Raw genomic sequence first — 17,786 nt, forward strand, 5'->3', positions numbered from 1 at the left:
TTTTAGATCTGAATTGTGTAGGATTATAAAAATCCCCATTTGCTAGTTGTGATCTTTTCTCCGGGATTTACTTCCCGTCATTGATCAATACTAGCTAATATTGCATCATTTGCAGCAGGATGTACAGTAGACATGGAGCCATTCAAATGTTTATTTGTGAGAAAAGGCCTGTAAACAGATGAACATCCAGTCCCACTGGGTCATCATTAGTCCCATTATGTGCATTAGACTCGCACACAACTTCCTACTGGCATCCGGTGTTTGTTTACTCGCATGCTCTTCTGATGCATCATAGTCGATCTTTCTTCTGGGATTTTAGCTCTTTCTATGTATGCTTATACATCTCTCACATATCTCATTATATCATTGGCTTTTTATGGACTCGCAACATCATAGCTCTCCTCACTCTGCAACAGGTCAACAGGCCCTTTTGATCCATGTTGCTCCTGTGTGTGGCTTGCACCTGATCACGCCTGTCGTGGATGCACCTGTGGTCAGCAATCTGTCCCCAGCCTCGATGATGCAACATGAACATCATTAAAAAGAGAACATTTTGTTTGCATTTTCAACAGCATCGGATTGTTTTAGTGGTTGTTTTATTCTGTGAAGTTCATTGCATGTATAAGATACATCCAACTGTGTTTTGGCCTTAACCTCTTCCTGCACGTGGTTCGAGCACGTATCCATGCTGGTGATCCTGCTCAACTGCGTGACTCTGGGGATGTTCCAGCCCTGTGAAGACGTCGCCTGTCAGTCAGATTGGTGCCGCATCCTGCAGGTCAGTGTGACGCCCTCGCCATTATAACCGGGGCCCCCATCAGCACATTATCCTACACGGCATGTTTTGTGAGCTTTCTCTCCATGAAAACACATGACTCAGTGCCGCCTATATGAGGCTTGTGTCGGGCCAGGTGCAACGTGGGCACTTAACGTGTTTCCATACGGTAAATAATGGCACGGGAGCAGGTGTTGCTTACCTCAGTAACATAACATAAGCACCTCTCACTGTAAAAGCCATGTGCCATGTTTTTGAATGTGTGGAAAATTCAAAGGCAACATCCCTCATAGGGCTAAATGTAAAGGACGTATAACGGCTATTGAATTGCAAATAAAATGTTTATTTTACACCAGGGATTGCTTTAAGTTGCTGTGAAGTGACAGGAAGAGCAGTAACAATAATAATAAGTCCGATTTGTAAACGAATGGTAATGAAAACTTCCCTCATTCTGTTTCTTGTCTCATTTGTTTCAGCATGCTCTCACTGTAGAGCGATGTTGATTCTTGGCGAGCTGAGTTGTGCTTATTATACTCAAATACAGACGTTCTTTTTCTTTTTTTTTTTGCTGTGGTAGATGTCTAATTAATTGAGACACAGCCATAACCATGCTAAGCCAGAGCTATTCCCTGCTGGGATGAAACTAACTAATGGAGACAGGAGTGTTCTTCTCAGACAACCTCCACTGGCACTTCCACAGCTTCTTACCGACTCCATGCTGATGAGGAAACGTAAAACAAGAACCTGATCTCTTTCTGCTGAGAAGAAGTCAATTCCCTCTTGTTCGTATTGTAGTAATTCTATCTGCGTGTGTTTGTTTTTCTTGCCGTGTTTCTTCAGGTATTGGACGACTGCATCTTTGCTTTCTTCGCCGTGGAAATGGTCATCAAGATGGTGGCCCTGGGAATTTTTGGCCCCAATTGTTACCTTGGCGACAAGTGGAACCAGCTCGACTTCGTCATCGTCATGGCAGGGTCAGTATCCCGCAGTGCTTTTTTGCTCATGCCGACAAATTGCTCAATTTTCTCTGTCATCTGCAGCTAGACAATAGCAGCCTGCTTAGAATATAATAACATTTTGCTGAATACGAAATAAGAAGCGATCTCACACAAGGAAGCATGCACACATATACGCACAGCCTCCTCACAGTTCACACGTGATACCAGATGCACATGTTTAATGTCTATGGGTGTGTTCAGGTATCATTTTGTCCTTATAATATCCTGTTATTATAGAATAGAAGGGTCCCTTATATACTGTAGGTGTGCTGTGTTTTCTGTCTCTGTTTCACCCCATCCATGGGGAATAAGGGTGCAGTGATGTGGATCATATATCCACATCAGGTGTCACCACACTAGAATGCTGCAGTCGAACCATTTAGACACAAACTGGTGGAAATACCCAAAGTAAACAAGTCGCCATTACTCCTCTGCTCCCTACAACACACACGTTTGAATGCAAGCGGTCCTAGGAAGTGTACATTTTTCTACTTTTACCTTTACTTTCCATGTAACATTACTCTTGACAAGGATGTAAAGGCGTTCGGGAAGAACCTGAACAGTTCTCAGCTGCCTAGCGTTAGCCTGACATGGTGAATCAAGCAACGTCAGCCAAGTTAACACTGACTCTCAGCCGAATACATCGTGGTTGCTCGTAGTGACCGCAGCTATGTCCACGTAAAAGCCTTTAAATTGACTTTAATCCATTTTATTTATGCCGACCATTAAGTTACTAAGAGCAACCATGGATGCATTCGGCTGAAAGTCACCAGTTAATACTGTCAGCAAACAGTAGAGTCACTACGACTTGTCACTGCAGTAATGGCGGCGCTGCTAGATCGCAGTCACCGGATTTGTGTATTGTAAATTGTCTTTAATGGCATCATACCATCAGGGTGAAAACACCAGTCAGTTAATCTCTACTTCCTCAGACATGAAAGATATTCAGTTGAATATTTACCAATCTGAGCAGCCTGAAAATGCACCTATCAGTAATCAAGACTTCAGAGACTGCAGGAGTACATGCTGCACTCCCAGACTAGACGCTGCGGCCACTATATAGGCTGAGGCGAGGGCAGGACCCAATCAGCAGCAGACATTCCTTTAGATACTCCCACGCTCCGAGGGCAGAGCCAGTATGAACACACACACACTCCTCACACAGCCAGCACAATCACAGGGCAGCAGAATACAAGAAACTAACACAATTAAGACCGGAACTGTCACTCTGCCTACTTGTCACATTCATGATGTTTGGGTGCTGCAATATAGCTTTTGACTCTATGTAATTAAATGTCATATGTACAGTAATTATGTGGGTAGCTGCCATTATAAGCATTCATTTATTTTTGGTATTCTCAGTTTTCTTGTTGTTGTTTTGTGTCTGTATATCTGTGAGTACAGAACATGAAGTAAAACTCTCTCTTCCTGCCTTTCACTGTGTCTTCAGGGTGATGGAGTATTCTCTGGACGGCCATAACGCCAGTCTGTCAGCCATCCGTACCGTCCGAGTGCTCAGGCCACTGCGGGCCATCAACAGAGTACCAAGTAAGTCCATGTTTGAACCTTTTGCAGCTTTTTCCATCAGGACTGCCCGGTTGGATTACCTTCCTCGATTAGCGATGAGCACAATTTATCCACTTGCGGTCATATGCTCTTTTGCTCAATGATAACGGTTTGGCACACCACAGTGATCCACTGAACTTGCTAGCCAATTAGCTGGTAGGACAGAAAAATGTCCATGAAGAGGTTTGAAAAGGAGGATAAAAGCATTTTCATATGTTGTCTATACTCATAAATAGGGACGGGACGATTTTGCGATAAAAAAACACTCACAATAAGTTGATCATGGTGAATTTCCTTTATTGGGATAATTGTGAATATCATCACGAGTGGCTTGAAAAAGCTGTCGAGCTCACTATCATCAGAGCCTGACTTTAAAAAAATACAGGAATTATCATGTTAGAAAGACAGAATCGTACAATGTTACTTTTTCATTTATTTGTTTATCCTTTATTTATGCAGGGGGGGCTTATGATTTATGATTACCTTATTTAAGATTGTTTGATTTCTTTGTTTTTCACTAAAAATTATGTTCACTAAAAATAGATGTATATCCTATCTGTGCTGCAATAAAAATATTAGTTTCTGATTATGATTATCGGGTTAATATCATATTTATATCATATCATTTTGGCCAGGATAATAATGAAATTAAATTTTCTTTTTGTCCCATGCCTACTCATAAATACTAAGCATATAAAAATGCTTTTGAGGATTTTATATATATATATATCATTTTTTTTAGAGCAACTCTGCATAATTAGTGTTTCTCTTCCCTGTACTGACTATATTTTATTGTAATAAACACAGGCAGTTCAGCTTGTGTACATTTTACTAGGGCTGTCAATCGATTAAAATATATATATATATTCTGAATCGCACAATTTTTATCTGTTCAAAAGGTACCTTAAAGGGAGATTTGTCAAGTATTTAATACTCTTATCAACATGGAAGTGGGCAAATATGCTGCTTTAAGCAAATGTATGTATATGTCTATTATTTGAAATCAATTAACAACACAAAACAATGACAAATATTGTCCAGAAACCCTCACAGGTACTGCATTTGGCATAAAAAATATGCTCAAATCATAACATGGCAAACTCAAGCCCAACAGGCTAAAAATTTGCAAGTTGCGCTAATGTGGTTAAGAAATTAGTGGCGTTAAAACAAATTAACCCTAACCCAAATTTGCGTTAACTTTGACAGTACTACATTATACATCATGTTACATTTCTATTTTTCCACCATCCTACACCAAACGCCCTGAGGTGTATGCATTTCACCTGTGATCACTGTGTTGCTGTGCTGTGTAATGTCAGCCACCTGTTATCATTCAACAAGTTTGCACTGAGCGCTACGAAACCAAAACCACATGGAGAAAAAAAAGTGATATTTCGGTGTCTGTATCCTCGCTACTTAACGGCGAGTTGACCGATGATCCAGGACTCGATGTTTGCTTTAGTCTCGCTTCCAGAGGTCCCAGTGCCGAGCGAGAACTTGCACATAGTTTGTCATTTTCCTAAAAGCTATGTGACAGAGGTGGCCATGAATCTACGGCTAAAGAGGATCGCTAGACAATGGTGTCATAACAACGTACGAGATTATTAACCAGCATACATTAGGCAGGCGGCCAAGCTGTTTTTCAGGTTGACTCTGCCAGTGTCGGTAGCCATTGTGTTCAATACACCTCTCTTAAACAGGTATATACACTTGGTAGTTTTACAGATTACATTTTATTGTTCATAAAACACAATTTATTAAAAAAAAATCAATTCTTGCAACTTTGGAGACCTATGAGAGTATTATTGGAGCGCGGTAGGTGTTTGTGCTACATTGACTAAGTATGTTGTCACGTTTATACGTAGATGCCTGCGTGCTGTCTGGCTGCAGCAAGCTAAAAGACTTTGTGTGTGCGTGTGCGTGTGTGCGTGAGAACGATGACCCCACTTCCCAGAATAAGCCAGTGGTTAGCATGTGACACAGCGTGACCCAAGATTCTCCCATGTAAATGATGACGTTATATGTTTGTACAAGTGTGTGTGTGTGTGTGTGTGTGTTTCAGTGTGTGTCTGTGTGTTGGTGCTTTGGGCACCGCAGATAACCCAAACACATCATAAAGCATGGCAGGTTGTCTGTTTCTCTCAAGCTATCATCACAAACAGTCTCACAGACAGGGACACGCACACACATTCACTTCATTGTTCTACCTCTGCGAGGTTAACATTAACCTTAACCTTATCGCGAAGCTAACAGTAGCCCCGAGAAACGCTCTTTACAGCTACGGACAAGGTGAAGTGAAACTTATATTATTGTAACAAGTTTCCAGTTGCTCCCTGAAGGGGTCTGACACAGGGAGGTAGATGGAGAGAATTACAATGAGAGGCACCACTCGGGGCTGGAAACCCAAGGTCAGCGTAGACACAAACAAACCCCAGAGCCCACAGACACATGTACTCACAGGTACACACAATCAGAGACACCCTGAAGGATGTTTAACACCAGCTTACTTCATTTTTTCCTTTCTCTTTTTTATCTCTTTTAGACTCCATCTCATCTTTTGCTTTCTTTGTCATCTGAATAGTGATCAGAGATGGAGTGTTTGTGGGCGCAAGCCAGCCGGGCTAACAGCCAGACTAAAGTTTTTTTCTCTCCCTACTTACCGTCTCTGTTTGTCTCTAACCTTTCTGCGTTCACTCCGTCTCTCTGTTTGTCTTTCTGCCTAAGTGGATGGGAAGTATCCAGATGTTTAATGTGTTTTTGTGATGTAGCCTAGATACAATGTGCAACACTGTCTGGGCCGTCAGCGCTCTGACGTTTAGTATTTTCCTCACCTTGAAATTTGCTCTGCCCATCCGTGTGGTTTTTTGGTGCCAAGCACCGGTTCATTCAAATGAGACGACGAAAAGTTAGTTGGTATTTTGGTGGAAAATGTGTCTTAACCTGGGCATACACTGTATGATTTTAGCCCGTTTCTGGCCCGAATTCTGAGTCATTTTAGAGTTGGACCGAATTTCAGCTTTGTCGGTAGTCGTTTGCCGTGCAGTTTACGGGGGGGGGGGACCAAGGCAGCATGTTTCTACCTTGTTAGCGTTGTGACCCGTACAGACCTCTGCTAGCAAACACACTTTACCCGCCTCGTAGGGGCCGATGGGCCGTGTTTTTTTTCTATTTTACATGTATAGTGTGAGCACTCAGGTCGTAGCTGACGATCGGACCGTACAGTATGACCACATAAATCGTGAGCTTTGGCTTTACATCGCAAACGATCTACTCGTACAGTAGGAGTAGAAATTACACAACAACATTTCTAAAATACAGTACAGTGTATGCCCAGCTTTAGACGTTGCACTGAGAACAGGCGTCTCAGAACCACGTCTGCTTTCTGTCACTTTGCTGCCAGTCTGGTGATTTTATCAATAAGAGCAAACTAAATACTTGGAGCAAATACATAAATGAAAGGGCAGTATAACCCAGCTAATGCTAAATGAAGTCACCACTCTACTCACACTACATTATATATATTTTGAAGAGACCAGAACCTGACTATTTAAATATTTCTTTATTTCAGTATATTTATATTTCACAGATACCATCACCATTGCACATGTTCTGCTATAACTGGATCGGAAAAAGATTGTGGAAGGCCATTTTTGTTCATCATAGTCGTTTACTTGACTACCAATGAGAATTATATCACATTAACATATTAAATTACTCCCAGAACTAATCTAAGAAGCAATCTTATTGTCGTGTGGTGAGTTTTTAGAGTGAACCCAAACGCAGAGTGACAGGCAGGACAGGTAGTTTTGAAAATAAAGCGAGCTTTAATAAAGCTGAACAAATCCAAAACACAAAAGGCAGGGAGGGGAACCAGGTACAAAACAACAAATAGAAACAAATAACAAAAACCAAACCGAGGACCAAAACAAAACTACAAACCAGGGGAGACGAGAACACGGGCAGGAGGAACACAAGGACCAGAGCTGGAGGAAACCACGAACACGGAGGACAAGGTAGACGGGACTGGGGAGACAAGACGAACCGACAAAGACAGAGGGGAAAACACACAGACTTAAATACTAGACAAGACTACACACAGGTGAAACAAATCAGGGCGGGGCAGACAATCAACAAAAGGCGGGAAAACAAACAAAGGAGGGAAGTAAAACCAGACAAGACACAGGAGGAGTGAACTACCAAAATAAAACAGGAAACACCGGAAAAATATACAAAAACACCAAATCCAAAATCACAAACGTAAATAATAAGCTGGCACAGCCAGAACATGACATAGCCTCCCCCTCAAGGGACGGATCCCAGACGTTCCACAAACAGAACCGGGTGGGCGGAGGGGGGTCCGGAGGAGGGACTCCAGGAACATTGGGCACCGATTATCTCAGGTGGACGGCCCGAGGGCAAAACCGGGACAGAGTCAGGGAACTCGGGCGGACGGCCTGAGGGCAGGGCAGAGACAGAGCCGGGAAACTCCGGTGGATGACCCGGGAGCAGAACCGGGACAGAGTCTGGGAACTCGGGCGGACAACCCGGGGGCAGGGCAGAGTCAGATCCGGGAAACTCAGGCGGACGGCCCGGGGGCATGGCAGAGACAGTGCCGGGAAACTCCGGTGGATGACCCGGGGGCAGAACCGGAACAGAGTCTGGGAACTCAGGTGGACGGCCCGGGGGCAGAACCGGGACAGAGTCTGGGAACTCGGGCGGACGACCCGGGGGCAGAACCGGGACAGAGTCTGGGAACTCGGGCGGACGACCCGGGGGCAGAACCGGGACAGAGTCTGGGAACTCGGGCGGACGTCCCGGGGGCAGAACCGGGACAGAGTCTGGGAACTCGGGCGGACGACCCGGGGGCAGAACCGGGACAGAGTCTGGGAACTCGGGCGGACGACCCGGGGGCAGAACCGGGACAGAGTCTGGGAACTCGGGCGGACGGCCCGGGTGCAGAACCGGGACAGAGTCTGGGAACTCGGGCGGACGACCCGGAGGCAGAGCAGAGACAGAGCCAGAAAACCCGGGGGCTTGGAACTGTGACCCAGCAGTCACAGGAACACAGTTTTTGGGCTGAAACCCAGGCGAAACAGGAGGTGGCGGTTGCGGTTCTACCGAAACGGAGGTCGGCCAGACCCCCGACAGGAGACGTGGAACGGAGGTCGCCCAGACCCCCGACAGGAGACGTGGAACAGAGGTCGGCCTGACCCCCGACAGGAGACGTGGAACGGAGGTCGTCCAGACCCCCGACAGGAGACGTGGAACGGAGGTCGACCGGACCCCCGACAGGACACTTGGAACAGTAGTCGGCCGGACCACCGACAGAACCCTTGGAACAGGAGTCGACCGGACCGCCGACAGGCGACATGGAGCGGAGGTTGACCGGACCCCCGACAACACACCTGGAACGGGAGTCGGCCGGACCCCCGACAGGACACTTGGAACAGAAGTCGGCCGGACCACCGACAGGATACTTGGAACAGGAGTCGACCGGACCGCCGACAGAAGACGTGGAGCGGAGATCAACCGGACCGCCGACAGGCGACGTGGAGCGGAGGTCGACCGAACCCCCGACAACACACCTGGAACGGGAGTCAGCCGGACCCCCGACAGGACACTTGGAACAGGAGTCGGCCGGACCCCCGACAGGACACTTGGAACAGGAGTCGGCCGGACCCCCGACAGGACACCTGGAACAGGAGTCGACCGGACCGCCGACAGGACACGTGGAACAGAAGTCGACCGGACCGCCGACAGGACACGTGGAACAGGAGTCGGCCGGACCGCCGACAGGACACGTGGAACAGGAGTCAACCGGACCGCCGACAGAACATGTGGAACAGGAGTCGGCCGGACCCCCGACAAGACACCTGGAACAGGAGTCGACCGGACCGCCGACAGGACACGTGGAACAGAAGTCGACCGGACCGCCGACAGGACACGTGGAACAGGAGTCGGCCGGACCGCCGACAGGACACGTGGAACAGGAGTCGGCCGGACCGCCGACAGGACACGTGGAACAGAAATCGACCGGACCGCCGACAGAACACGTGGAACAGGAGTCGGCCGGACCCCCGACAGGACACCTGGAACAGGAGTCGACCGGACCGCCGACAGGACACGTGGAACAGAAATCGACCGGACCGCCGACAGGACACGTGGAACAGGAGTCGGCCGGACCGCCGACAGGACACGTGGAACAGAAGTCGACCGGACCGCCGACAGGACACGTGGAACAGGAGTCGGCCGGACCGCCGACAAGACACGTGGAACCGGAGTCGACCGGACACGTGGAGTAGGAGTCGGCCGGACCGCCGACCGGACACGTGGAGCAGGAGTCGGCCGAACCGCCGACAGGACACGTGGAACAGGAGTCGGCCGGACCGCCGACAGGACACGTGGAGCAGAGGTCGGCCGGACCTCCGACAGGACGCTTGGAGCAGAGGTCGACCGGACCTCCGACAGGAAGCTTGGAGCAGAGGTCGGCCGGACCTCCGACAGGAAGCTTGGAGCAGAGGTCTGCCGGACCTCCGACAGGACGCTTGGAGCAGAGGTCGGCCGGACCTCCGACAGGACGCTTGGAGCAGAGGTCGGCCGGACCTCCGACAGGACGCTTGGAGCAGGAGTAGGCTTGGATTTGGATGGAACACTGAGCAACTTAGGAGAACGCCGCCTCTGAGACCCACGCTTCCTTCTAGGGGCTCCAACCCTTAGCAGGTCCAAGCTAGTGTCCTGTATATTAGCATGGCGAGCAGCAGACTGTAAACTTAGTGGGCCTCCCAGGGCAAGGCGGGTTCCCAAGAACAGATCCGGGGCTGATGCTAGCCTAGAGCTAACTGACTGCTGGGGCATGGGCCGGAAGCTCAGGAAGCCAACGCCAACAGCCTGGAGTGGAGAATGGTGACCCGTAGGCAGGGAGACCTGATGGGTGAGCATGAACTGGTTTAGTCTTTTTGTCACAATGTCTAATTGGGGCACAAAATGGCTCACCCATGGCTTCTCCTTAAAATATAGTCTCTGTACAGCAAGCTGTTCTAAGATGGGACTCCAAGCCTTAGAACCAGCAGAAAAGAGTTTCTCCACAGTCTTTTCAAAATTACCAACCTTCAAAACAAACATTTGCAGCTCTGCTGGGTCCATTTTACTGGTCGGTTCGTTCTGTCGTGTGGTGAGTTTTTAGAGTGAACCCAAACGCAGAGTGACAGGCAGGACAGGTAGTTTTGAAAATAAAGCGAGCTTTAATAAAGCTGAACAAATCCAAAACACAAAAGGCAGGGAGGGGAACCAGGTACAAAACAACAAATAGAAACAAATAACAAAAACCAAACCGAGGACCAAAACAAAACTACAAACCAGGGGAGACGAGAACACGGGCAGGAGGAACACAAGGACCAGAGCTGGAGGAAACCACGAACACGGAGGACAAGGTAGACGGGACTGGGGAGACAAGACGAACCGACAAAGACAGAGGGGAAAACACACAGACTTAAATACTAGACAAGACTACACACAGGTGAAACAAATCAGGGCGGGGCAGACAATCAACAAAAGGCGGGAAAACAAACAAAGGAGGGAAGTAAAACCAGACAAGACACAGGAGGAGTGAACTACCAAAATAAAACAGGAAACACCGGAAAAATATACAAAAACACCAAATCCAAAATCACAAACGTAAATAATAAGCTGGCACAGCCAGAACATGACACTTATGACTTTATTACAAGATCGTTTCATAGATTAAGGTCCACAATCATGCCTCTTTCCACAACATGAAAACGGAAAAGAACAAAACTTGCTTTGAGGAAGAAGATTTGAGGAATTTTCCGATATTTAATATTATATCTTTGTCTCTTCTCAACAACATTACCCCCCCATCACTTCTTACTGGCTAAAACAATGTTTATTGCCTGACTTCCTGTGGCGTGACTTTCTGGATAGGTTGCCCTTCTCTGTTTCAAATGCTCTCATGGAGTCTGTCACTGTGCACCATTAGATTGCATTAGTTTAATTAAACCTACCAGAGTGCATTGTAAACATAGTGTCAGTCTAGTTTTAAATCTCTTTGTATATTCTAACCCCGTCTGTATTGTTCTAAGCAATGCCATTCAGTTCATGGAGAAACCATTAGCATTCTGCTTAGGGGGAGTCGATGCTGTGAGATGTTTGTGTTTCTGAGCAGATTTCACTGCACACAGATGCCTCTATGGTAAGGCATCTGTTTACTGTTTTAGTGTGTGCATGTGTACATTTCCATGTGCTGTATTCACACCAGTAGACTGTAATACTCTAGTGTCTCAAGTATGCACACAGACATATTCTTATTTTTCAGTTTTATGATGAGAAATATGTACTGTATCATCAGAGTGTGTTGGGTTTTCTCGTTTTGCCCGTCTGTATATAACCTCTATTTTGTGAGAAACGCGAAACTGCAAAAGAGAATAGCCTGTTGACAGATAGAGACAGGCCAATATGTTATAAGTGGTCGATCTCAGTCAGAACACAAGATGATATGAGACAGACTGGTGATGAGACAATGATTTAAACTGGACATTTCATCGATTTACTCGGTTTCTATTCCACCCCAAAGCCATGACCGCATCTCATTAGATCCCTGCTTTGATGGATTGACCCTCACCTGCCCGGCTGTCACATATCTCACAAAAAAACACATTATCTCACATGCAACTCCAGATCTGCAGCTGGTCTGAGATCAGTCAGTCATTAAGGAAGAATGGATGGTTGACTGAATGGATTGATGGATGAATTTAGAATTAGGATTTGGACTTTTTCTTATTCCATATATACATTGAGAAGGCCAAAGCAAAAACCCACCTTAGGAGGGATAACACACGGATAAACACAAATAAGCCGACACACACATCACGCTGATGAGTCATTCCCTCTGAGCGGGGACCGTTAGTACTTCACAGAGTAAAAAATTTCACTGCCAGGACACTTTCTATACTGGTAAACAAGAGGGGGATGTTCAGATCTTATTGACCTTGTTTTCTCCACTGGTCTTCGTTATTCCAAATATACTGTAATATATAGGGCCTCTTAGTCGATTAGTCAACTAAATGGTCGTTTTGGTCTTACTCTACAGAAATTTCGTTTGTCGATTAGTAATTTCTCATGCTGAATGACTTAGTCGACAAAATCATACAAGTGTTAGCCGACTAAGAATTTCTTTGGTCGAGGATAGCCCTAGTAATATTGTCTGTCACTCTATTTACATTTAATGAAAGCATTAATCAAGCAGTTAGACAAAAAAGGTTAAAACAAAATGGAGAAAGTGTATTAACGGGTAGTAATCGTCTTTTGTTAATCCGTCGAGATGAAGGAATACAATTATTATGATTGCATCATCTGTTAAAGTGAATATAATTATTAAATTAGCCCTACACTATCTCTACTAAAAATAACCTATAATGTACACATCTGTGCTTCCAAACGTGCATGAATAATTAATGATAATCTTCTTGACAATTGTATTACTTTGATTTCACCATGACTAAGTGGAAATGTACAGTATGTATTTAGCTTCTGGCACAAAATGTAATAAGAACTCTGTTGAGTTTAGTGCTGTGTAGGCCCATCCTGATAACTGTAAAACTCCCAAACAAACCAGAGCATTTGTTTTTGTTTTTCACCTGTCAGCAAATGATAATGGATTCAGGGAAACCTTTCTCCTGCAGTGGCACAACAACAGTCTCGAGATTGGATTTTGGAGACTCAAGGAGATTTAAATCTGAATGTCATTGCCACCGTCAAAATCAGCAGTGACACTATGGAATTGCCCTACTGTATGTGAGGTCATTGTGATACGGCTGCGATATATATTGAAAGGGGACGGAACACATTGTGAGGAACCTCAGGGACTAGATCCCTGACTATGCTGATGCTAAACACATCTGACAACTGGAGATGGATGCTGAACGCGTGTGGTTAGATAATACTAGCCACAGGGAAGCTGTGAGTTCAAATCCCAGAGGATGAAATAATGTCAAGCTGTCACTTTGAGTATTGTCATCACTTGTAATTATATTGGCTGTGGGGATGAAGTCCAGGGTTCCGAGTTCAAAAGATCAATAGAGGTTGTCAAGGTGTGCGGTAACCAGAGGGCTAGCTGATGCAAAACTCAACTATCTATCATGTACAGTATGTGAACTTTGAAAATAGTAAATATGATCATTTCTGATGGTGTCTTTACTTTTTGTGTTCCCACTCTGTAGGTATGCGTATCTTGGTGACGCTGCTGTTGGACACCCTGCCCATGCTGGGGAACGTCCTTCTCCTCTGCTTCTTCGTCTTTTTCATCTTCGGCATTGTGGGAGTCCAGCTGTGGGCGGGGCTACTGCGCAACCGCTGCTTCATGAAAGAGGAAATCAGAACGTAAGGAGCTTGATCTTGTGATACACTATTTGCATTTACTCATTTCCTTCTGGGTTGGAAGTGGCACAAATGGTCTCAGGAAATTGCTTCTTCAAGACCTAGGTCAAATCTTGATTGAATCTGAGGGAAGAAGCATTTTGGTGAGGACAGGATGAGTTCTATTTCGTCGAGAGATGAGTGAAAAATACAAAATTCCTTCAGTTGACTCAGAAGATGGGATCAATTTTGAATTCCCATCAAAAACAGAAAAAGTCCATCCACCCTGTTTTTCCAAGTGCTGTTCTCCACATCCATATGGTGACCAGCTCTGCCTCCAGCAAGCACACATGGGATCTTCAAGCATGCTCAGATCACTTAACTCAGACATGATCTTTCTTTCTTTCTTTCTTCCCCTTTCCTCTCTCCATCTGTTAACATCCTTCTTCCTTTTTCTCCCTCTGCTTCTCCCTTTTGCTCTCTATTGTTAGAATATGCGTTGTCATATGATGTATCAGTCAGATGTTGCCTGTAGCAAAAATACAGAAATTGTTACTTGTTATAGTACGCAAACTGCATAGCGCCCTCAGGATGTAAACCACCTTATGGCCTCACACACACACAGGGAGAAGCAAAGAGAGGGATGTAGATGTGGAGTGAGATAAGGCTGTAGTCTCAGCGCCATTATATTTAATATCTGTAAAATGAACTTGCCTATAAATAAGAGCCATCCAATGCACCAGTTCTAAAACTCCTACATGAAGAAATGAAAGTCCTCCTCTTTGCAGATGATGTTGTTCTCGTGCTTTACGATGGTTTAAAGTAAAGCCTGAATATATTACACAAATGTTGTCAGAAGTAGGATAATAAGGATTATTGAAGAGACCAAACACTATAACTACCTTCGATGTAGAATCATAACTCGGGCTGTCAATCGTTTAAAATGTCCATACTTATTCACGATTAATCGCAAATGAATCGCACATTTTTCATTTGTAATTTTATCAACATAGGAGTGAGCAATATGCTTGCTTTATGCAAATGTTTTTTTATATTTATTATTGGAAATCAATTAACAACACAAAACAATGACACATATTGTCCAGAAACCCTCACAGGTACTGCATTTAGAATAAAAAATATGCTCAAATCAGTGTGTCAGTGTGCTGACTTGACTTTGACTTGCCCCAAACTGCATGTGATTATCATAAAGTGGGCATGTCTGTAAAGGGGAGACTCGTGGGTACCCATAGAACCCATTTTCATTCACACATCTTGTGGTCAAAGGTCAAGGGACCCCTTTGAAAATGGACATGACAGTTTTTCCTCATCAAAATTTAACATTTAACACAAGTTTGGAGCGTTAATTTGCCTCCTTTGCGACAAGCTAGTATGACGTGGTTGGTAGCAATGGATTACTGAGGTTTTTTATATGATGCCAGAATCTTTACTCTAGCTTTAAAACTGCCCTGTAACAATCTAAAAATCGCAAATTGCATTAATGTGTTAAAGAAATTAGTGGCGTTAACACAAATTTGTGTTAACTTTGACAGCCCTAATCATAACACAAAATTACTAAACAGAAAGACACATTTAAAACTCTCGATAATGAAGTGATAGAATTCCCAAATAGATTTCAAACCTATCTGGGTTTTACCAGATTGACAAAATAGAAAATTACATTGTGACTCACCCAAAATGGAGAAAAATGTTGAAAAGGTGCAGGCTCGGTAAACATGATTCAGGCCGACACAGACAGACAAAGCTGCATTTGCTTTCTAAACTGCACACATTATGAAAACATTAGATGAACCTGTGCTCCCTGATGTATCTGATCTTGTGATTAATAAGATAAGATGCATCTAATAATAGAAGAGCCACAGACAAACAACCGCTACCTCCCAAACAAGACACAGAGGCACACATGCACGTACCGCAGACAGATAAAAGATCAGAGTCACCAATTTAGCTGTGGGGATTGAAATTATGCAAAAGAGAAAGAAAAACTGCTTCAGTGTCCACAACCCCAGGAAGCCAGAAATGTCACGTAGACATCCTTGAACTAATTCTGTTTTGATGTAATGGTACAAATTGTACCAGAGCCGATGTTGCTGAATCCTTCCTGTGTGTAAGACAGAAAGACAGAAAGAGAACAGCGGCTTAATATTTCATAGCCGAGGCTGCTGTGTTTTCTCTCACAGAACAAATGCCTGTCTGACCTCCAATACAATATGAATCCTGACTAGCAGTGGTGAAGTACATTTACTCGAGCACTGTACTTAAGTACAATTTTGAGCTACCTGTATTTTATTTAAGTATTTAAATGTTATCCTACTTTACACTTCTGCTCCTCTACATTTCTGGGGGGAATATTGTACTTTTTACTTCACTACATTTATCTGCTATCTTAAGTTACTTAACAGATTCTGATTAATAATACAAATATATTCAACAAATAAATTATGATGTATTATAATAGGATAAGATAAGACCTGATCCCAGGGGTAAATTCACAAGCCACCCAGCAGTATAAAGTAATTAAAATGAGCTCCACCCTTACGAGCTACAACATTAAAGTGATGTACACATTAATGCAGTAATTACATTAGATTAGATTAGATTGACTTTATTGTCCACCTCAATGAAAATGTGTCTATGGCTTCTCCCAAGGTACATACAGTACAATGCACATAACAACACACCATTACATTCATACAAATATACAGAATCCAATATACAATAGTGCAAATGGGCAGGTAACAGCAAATTAGTTATATAAATAATAAAGGCAAGCACATCTGAGAGAAGCAGCCAAGCCAAGCCCCCAATTGCAATCCAATTATAATCCAATGGAGAGTCTTAAAGAAAGACATAAACAGTACGGAAACAGGGGTTACAGGGGGAAAAGCACAGGAATGGCTGGAACATAACTGGAGTCAATCAGTAGACAGTCGGGCAAAGATCTTTTCTCTAACTGGTCCCTCCCCACTGGTACTTCAGGAGGAGAGGATGTCACTCCACATAAAGGCACACTCACTGTTGTTGGGTATAAATAAGAAGGTAAACTGTGGTATGCACTCACCATTTTCTACCCTGAGTAGGAAACAGCTGTCACCATGGAGACTGATAGATGTGAAATATCTCAAAATAATAAGCATCTGGTACTAAATAGATGGTGTTTTGTCTTTTGAATTGAAATGTGCAGACTGTTTGTACAACTCAAATTAATTAAGGGACAAAGTGATGGTTTCCCTTTTCTTTTTTTTACCGTACAATAATATTTGTCTAAACCCGACAGACAGTGTAGGGAGAATGTAGCAAAAATGTATTTGATTAAGCAGTGAGAGAGATTTTCTATTTCTCCATTTTTGGCTCAAGCAGTAAACACCAGTGCAGACTCAGTGTTGGAGGGTTTGGTAGTCCACTGATACTCCCCACTGTGGGATAGCTTTGATTTGGCATGTGGAGTGGATAGGATGAGGATGTAGTGGCCAAAATGAGATTGAGCCTAACTTGAGACACCCGTCTATAAAGTAAAACTGAGAAATAAATGGGTAGAGACAGGTTTGACCCTACTTTTCACGCTCCTGCAAAATAACAAGCTGCGGTTTGAGCTACTACAATGTCCACAGCATTCAGTAATAGTGTTTAACATACTATGCACTAGTGGTTGCAGCTGTAGTTTCATGTTTGAGCCACAGAGCAACAGAAGGTTCATCTACCCCATCACTCTGTTGTTCAGAGGATTTATGATAGGAGGGTAAATCACTGATTGAGATGCTGTGGAAGAAGAGAACACACAGTCTGAGTGTAGATACAGTGTGAAAACAGTGTGGGAGTCGTAGCCGGTCGTTGTCGCTGGAGGTGTTTTGTGGAAAATTCAAAGATACAGTAACATCTGTGATTGGATGTGTGCCTACAGTTAATAAGATCAATGATATACCCACTCTCATTGATTACACTGTTTACTGACATCTAATCCAGGTTTCCATCTGGGAGCTCACCTTAAATAGCACAAAGGATAGTCTGATCCGGTTTGTTGGTGAATGGCACAATAGGAGCAATACAAAAGAAAA

The 17,786-nt window shown here is 44.4% G+C and overlaps 1 protein-coding gene across 9 annotated transcripts in view; it reads left to right on the forward strand.

Moving 5' to 3' along the window:
- Positions 1-17,786, forward strand: part of cacna1ha (calcium channel, voltage-dependent, T type, alpha 1H subunit a) — a 144,800-nt gene that overhangs the window by 66,013 nt on the left and 61,001 nt on the right. For all 9 annotated transcript variants that reach the window (XR_005209914.1, XM_037792352.1, XM_037792351.1 and 6 more), the window contains exons 3-6: positions 667-778; positions 1,616-1,749; positions 3,224-3,321; positions 13,575-13,734. Coding sequence is in view for 8 of the 9 variants with exons in the window: in XM_037792352.1 (XP_037648280.1) it covers positions 667-778; positions 1,616-1,749; positions 3,224-3,321; positions 13,575-13,734 (504 nt within the window). In the remaining variant the exon portion in view is untranslated. The remainder of the gene's footprint in view (positions 1-666; positions 779-1,615; positions 1,750-3,223; positions 3,322-13,574; positions 13,735-17,786) is intronic.

This window comes from Sebastes umbrosus, chromosome 14 (genome assembly GCF_015220745.1).
Source record: "Sebastes umbrosus isolate fSebUmb1 chromosome 14, fSebUmb1.pri, whole genome shotgun sequence".
Classification (NCBI taxonomy): Eukaryota; Metazoa; Chordata; class Actinopteri; order Perciformes; family Sebastidae; genus Sebastes; species Sebastes umbrosus.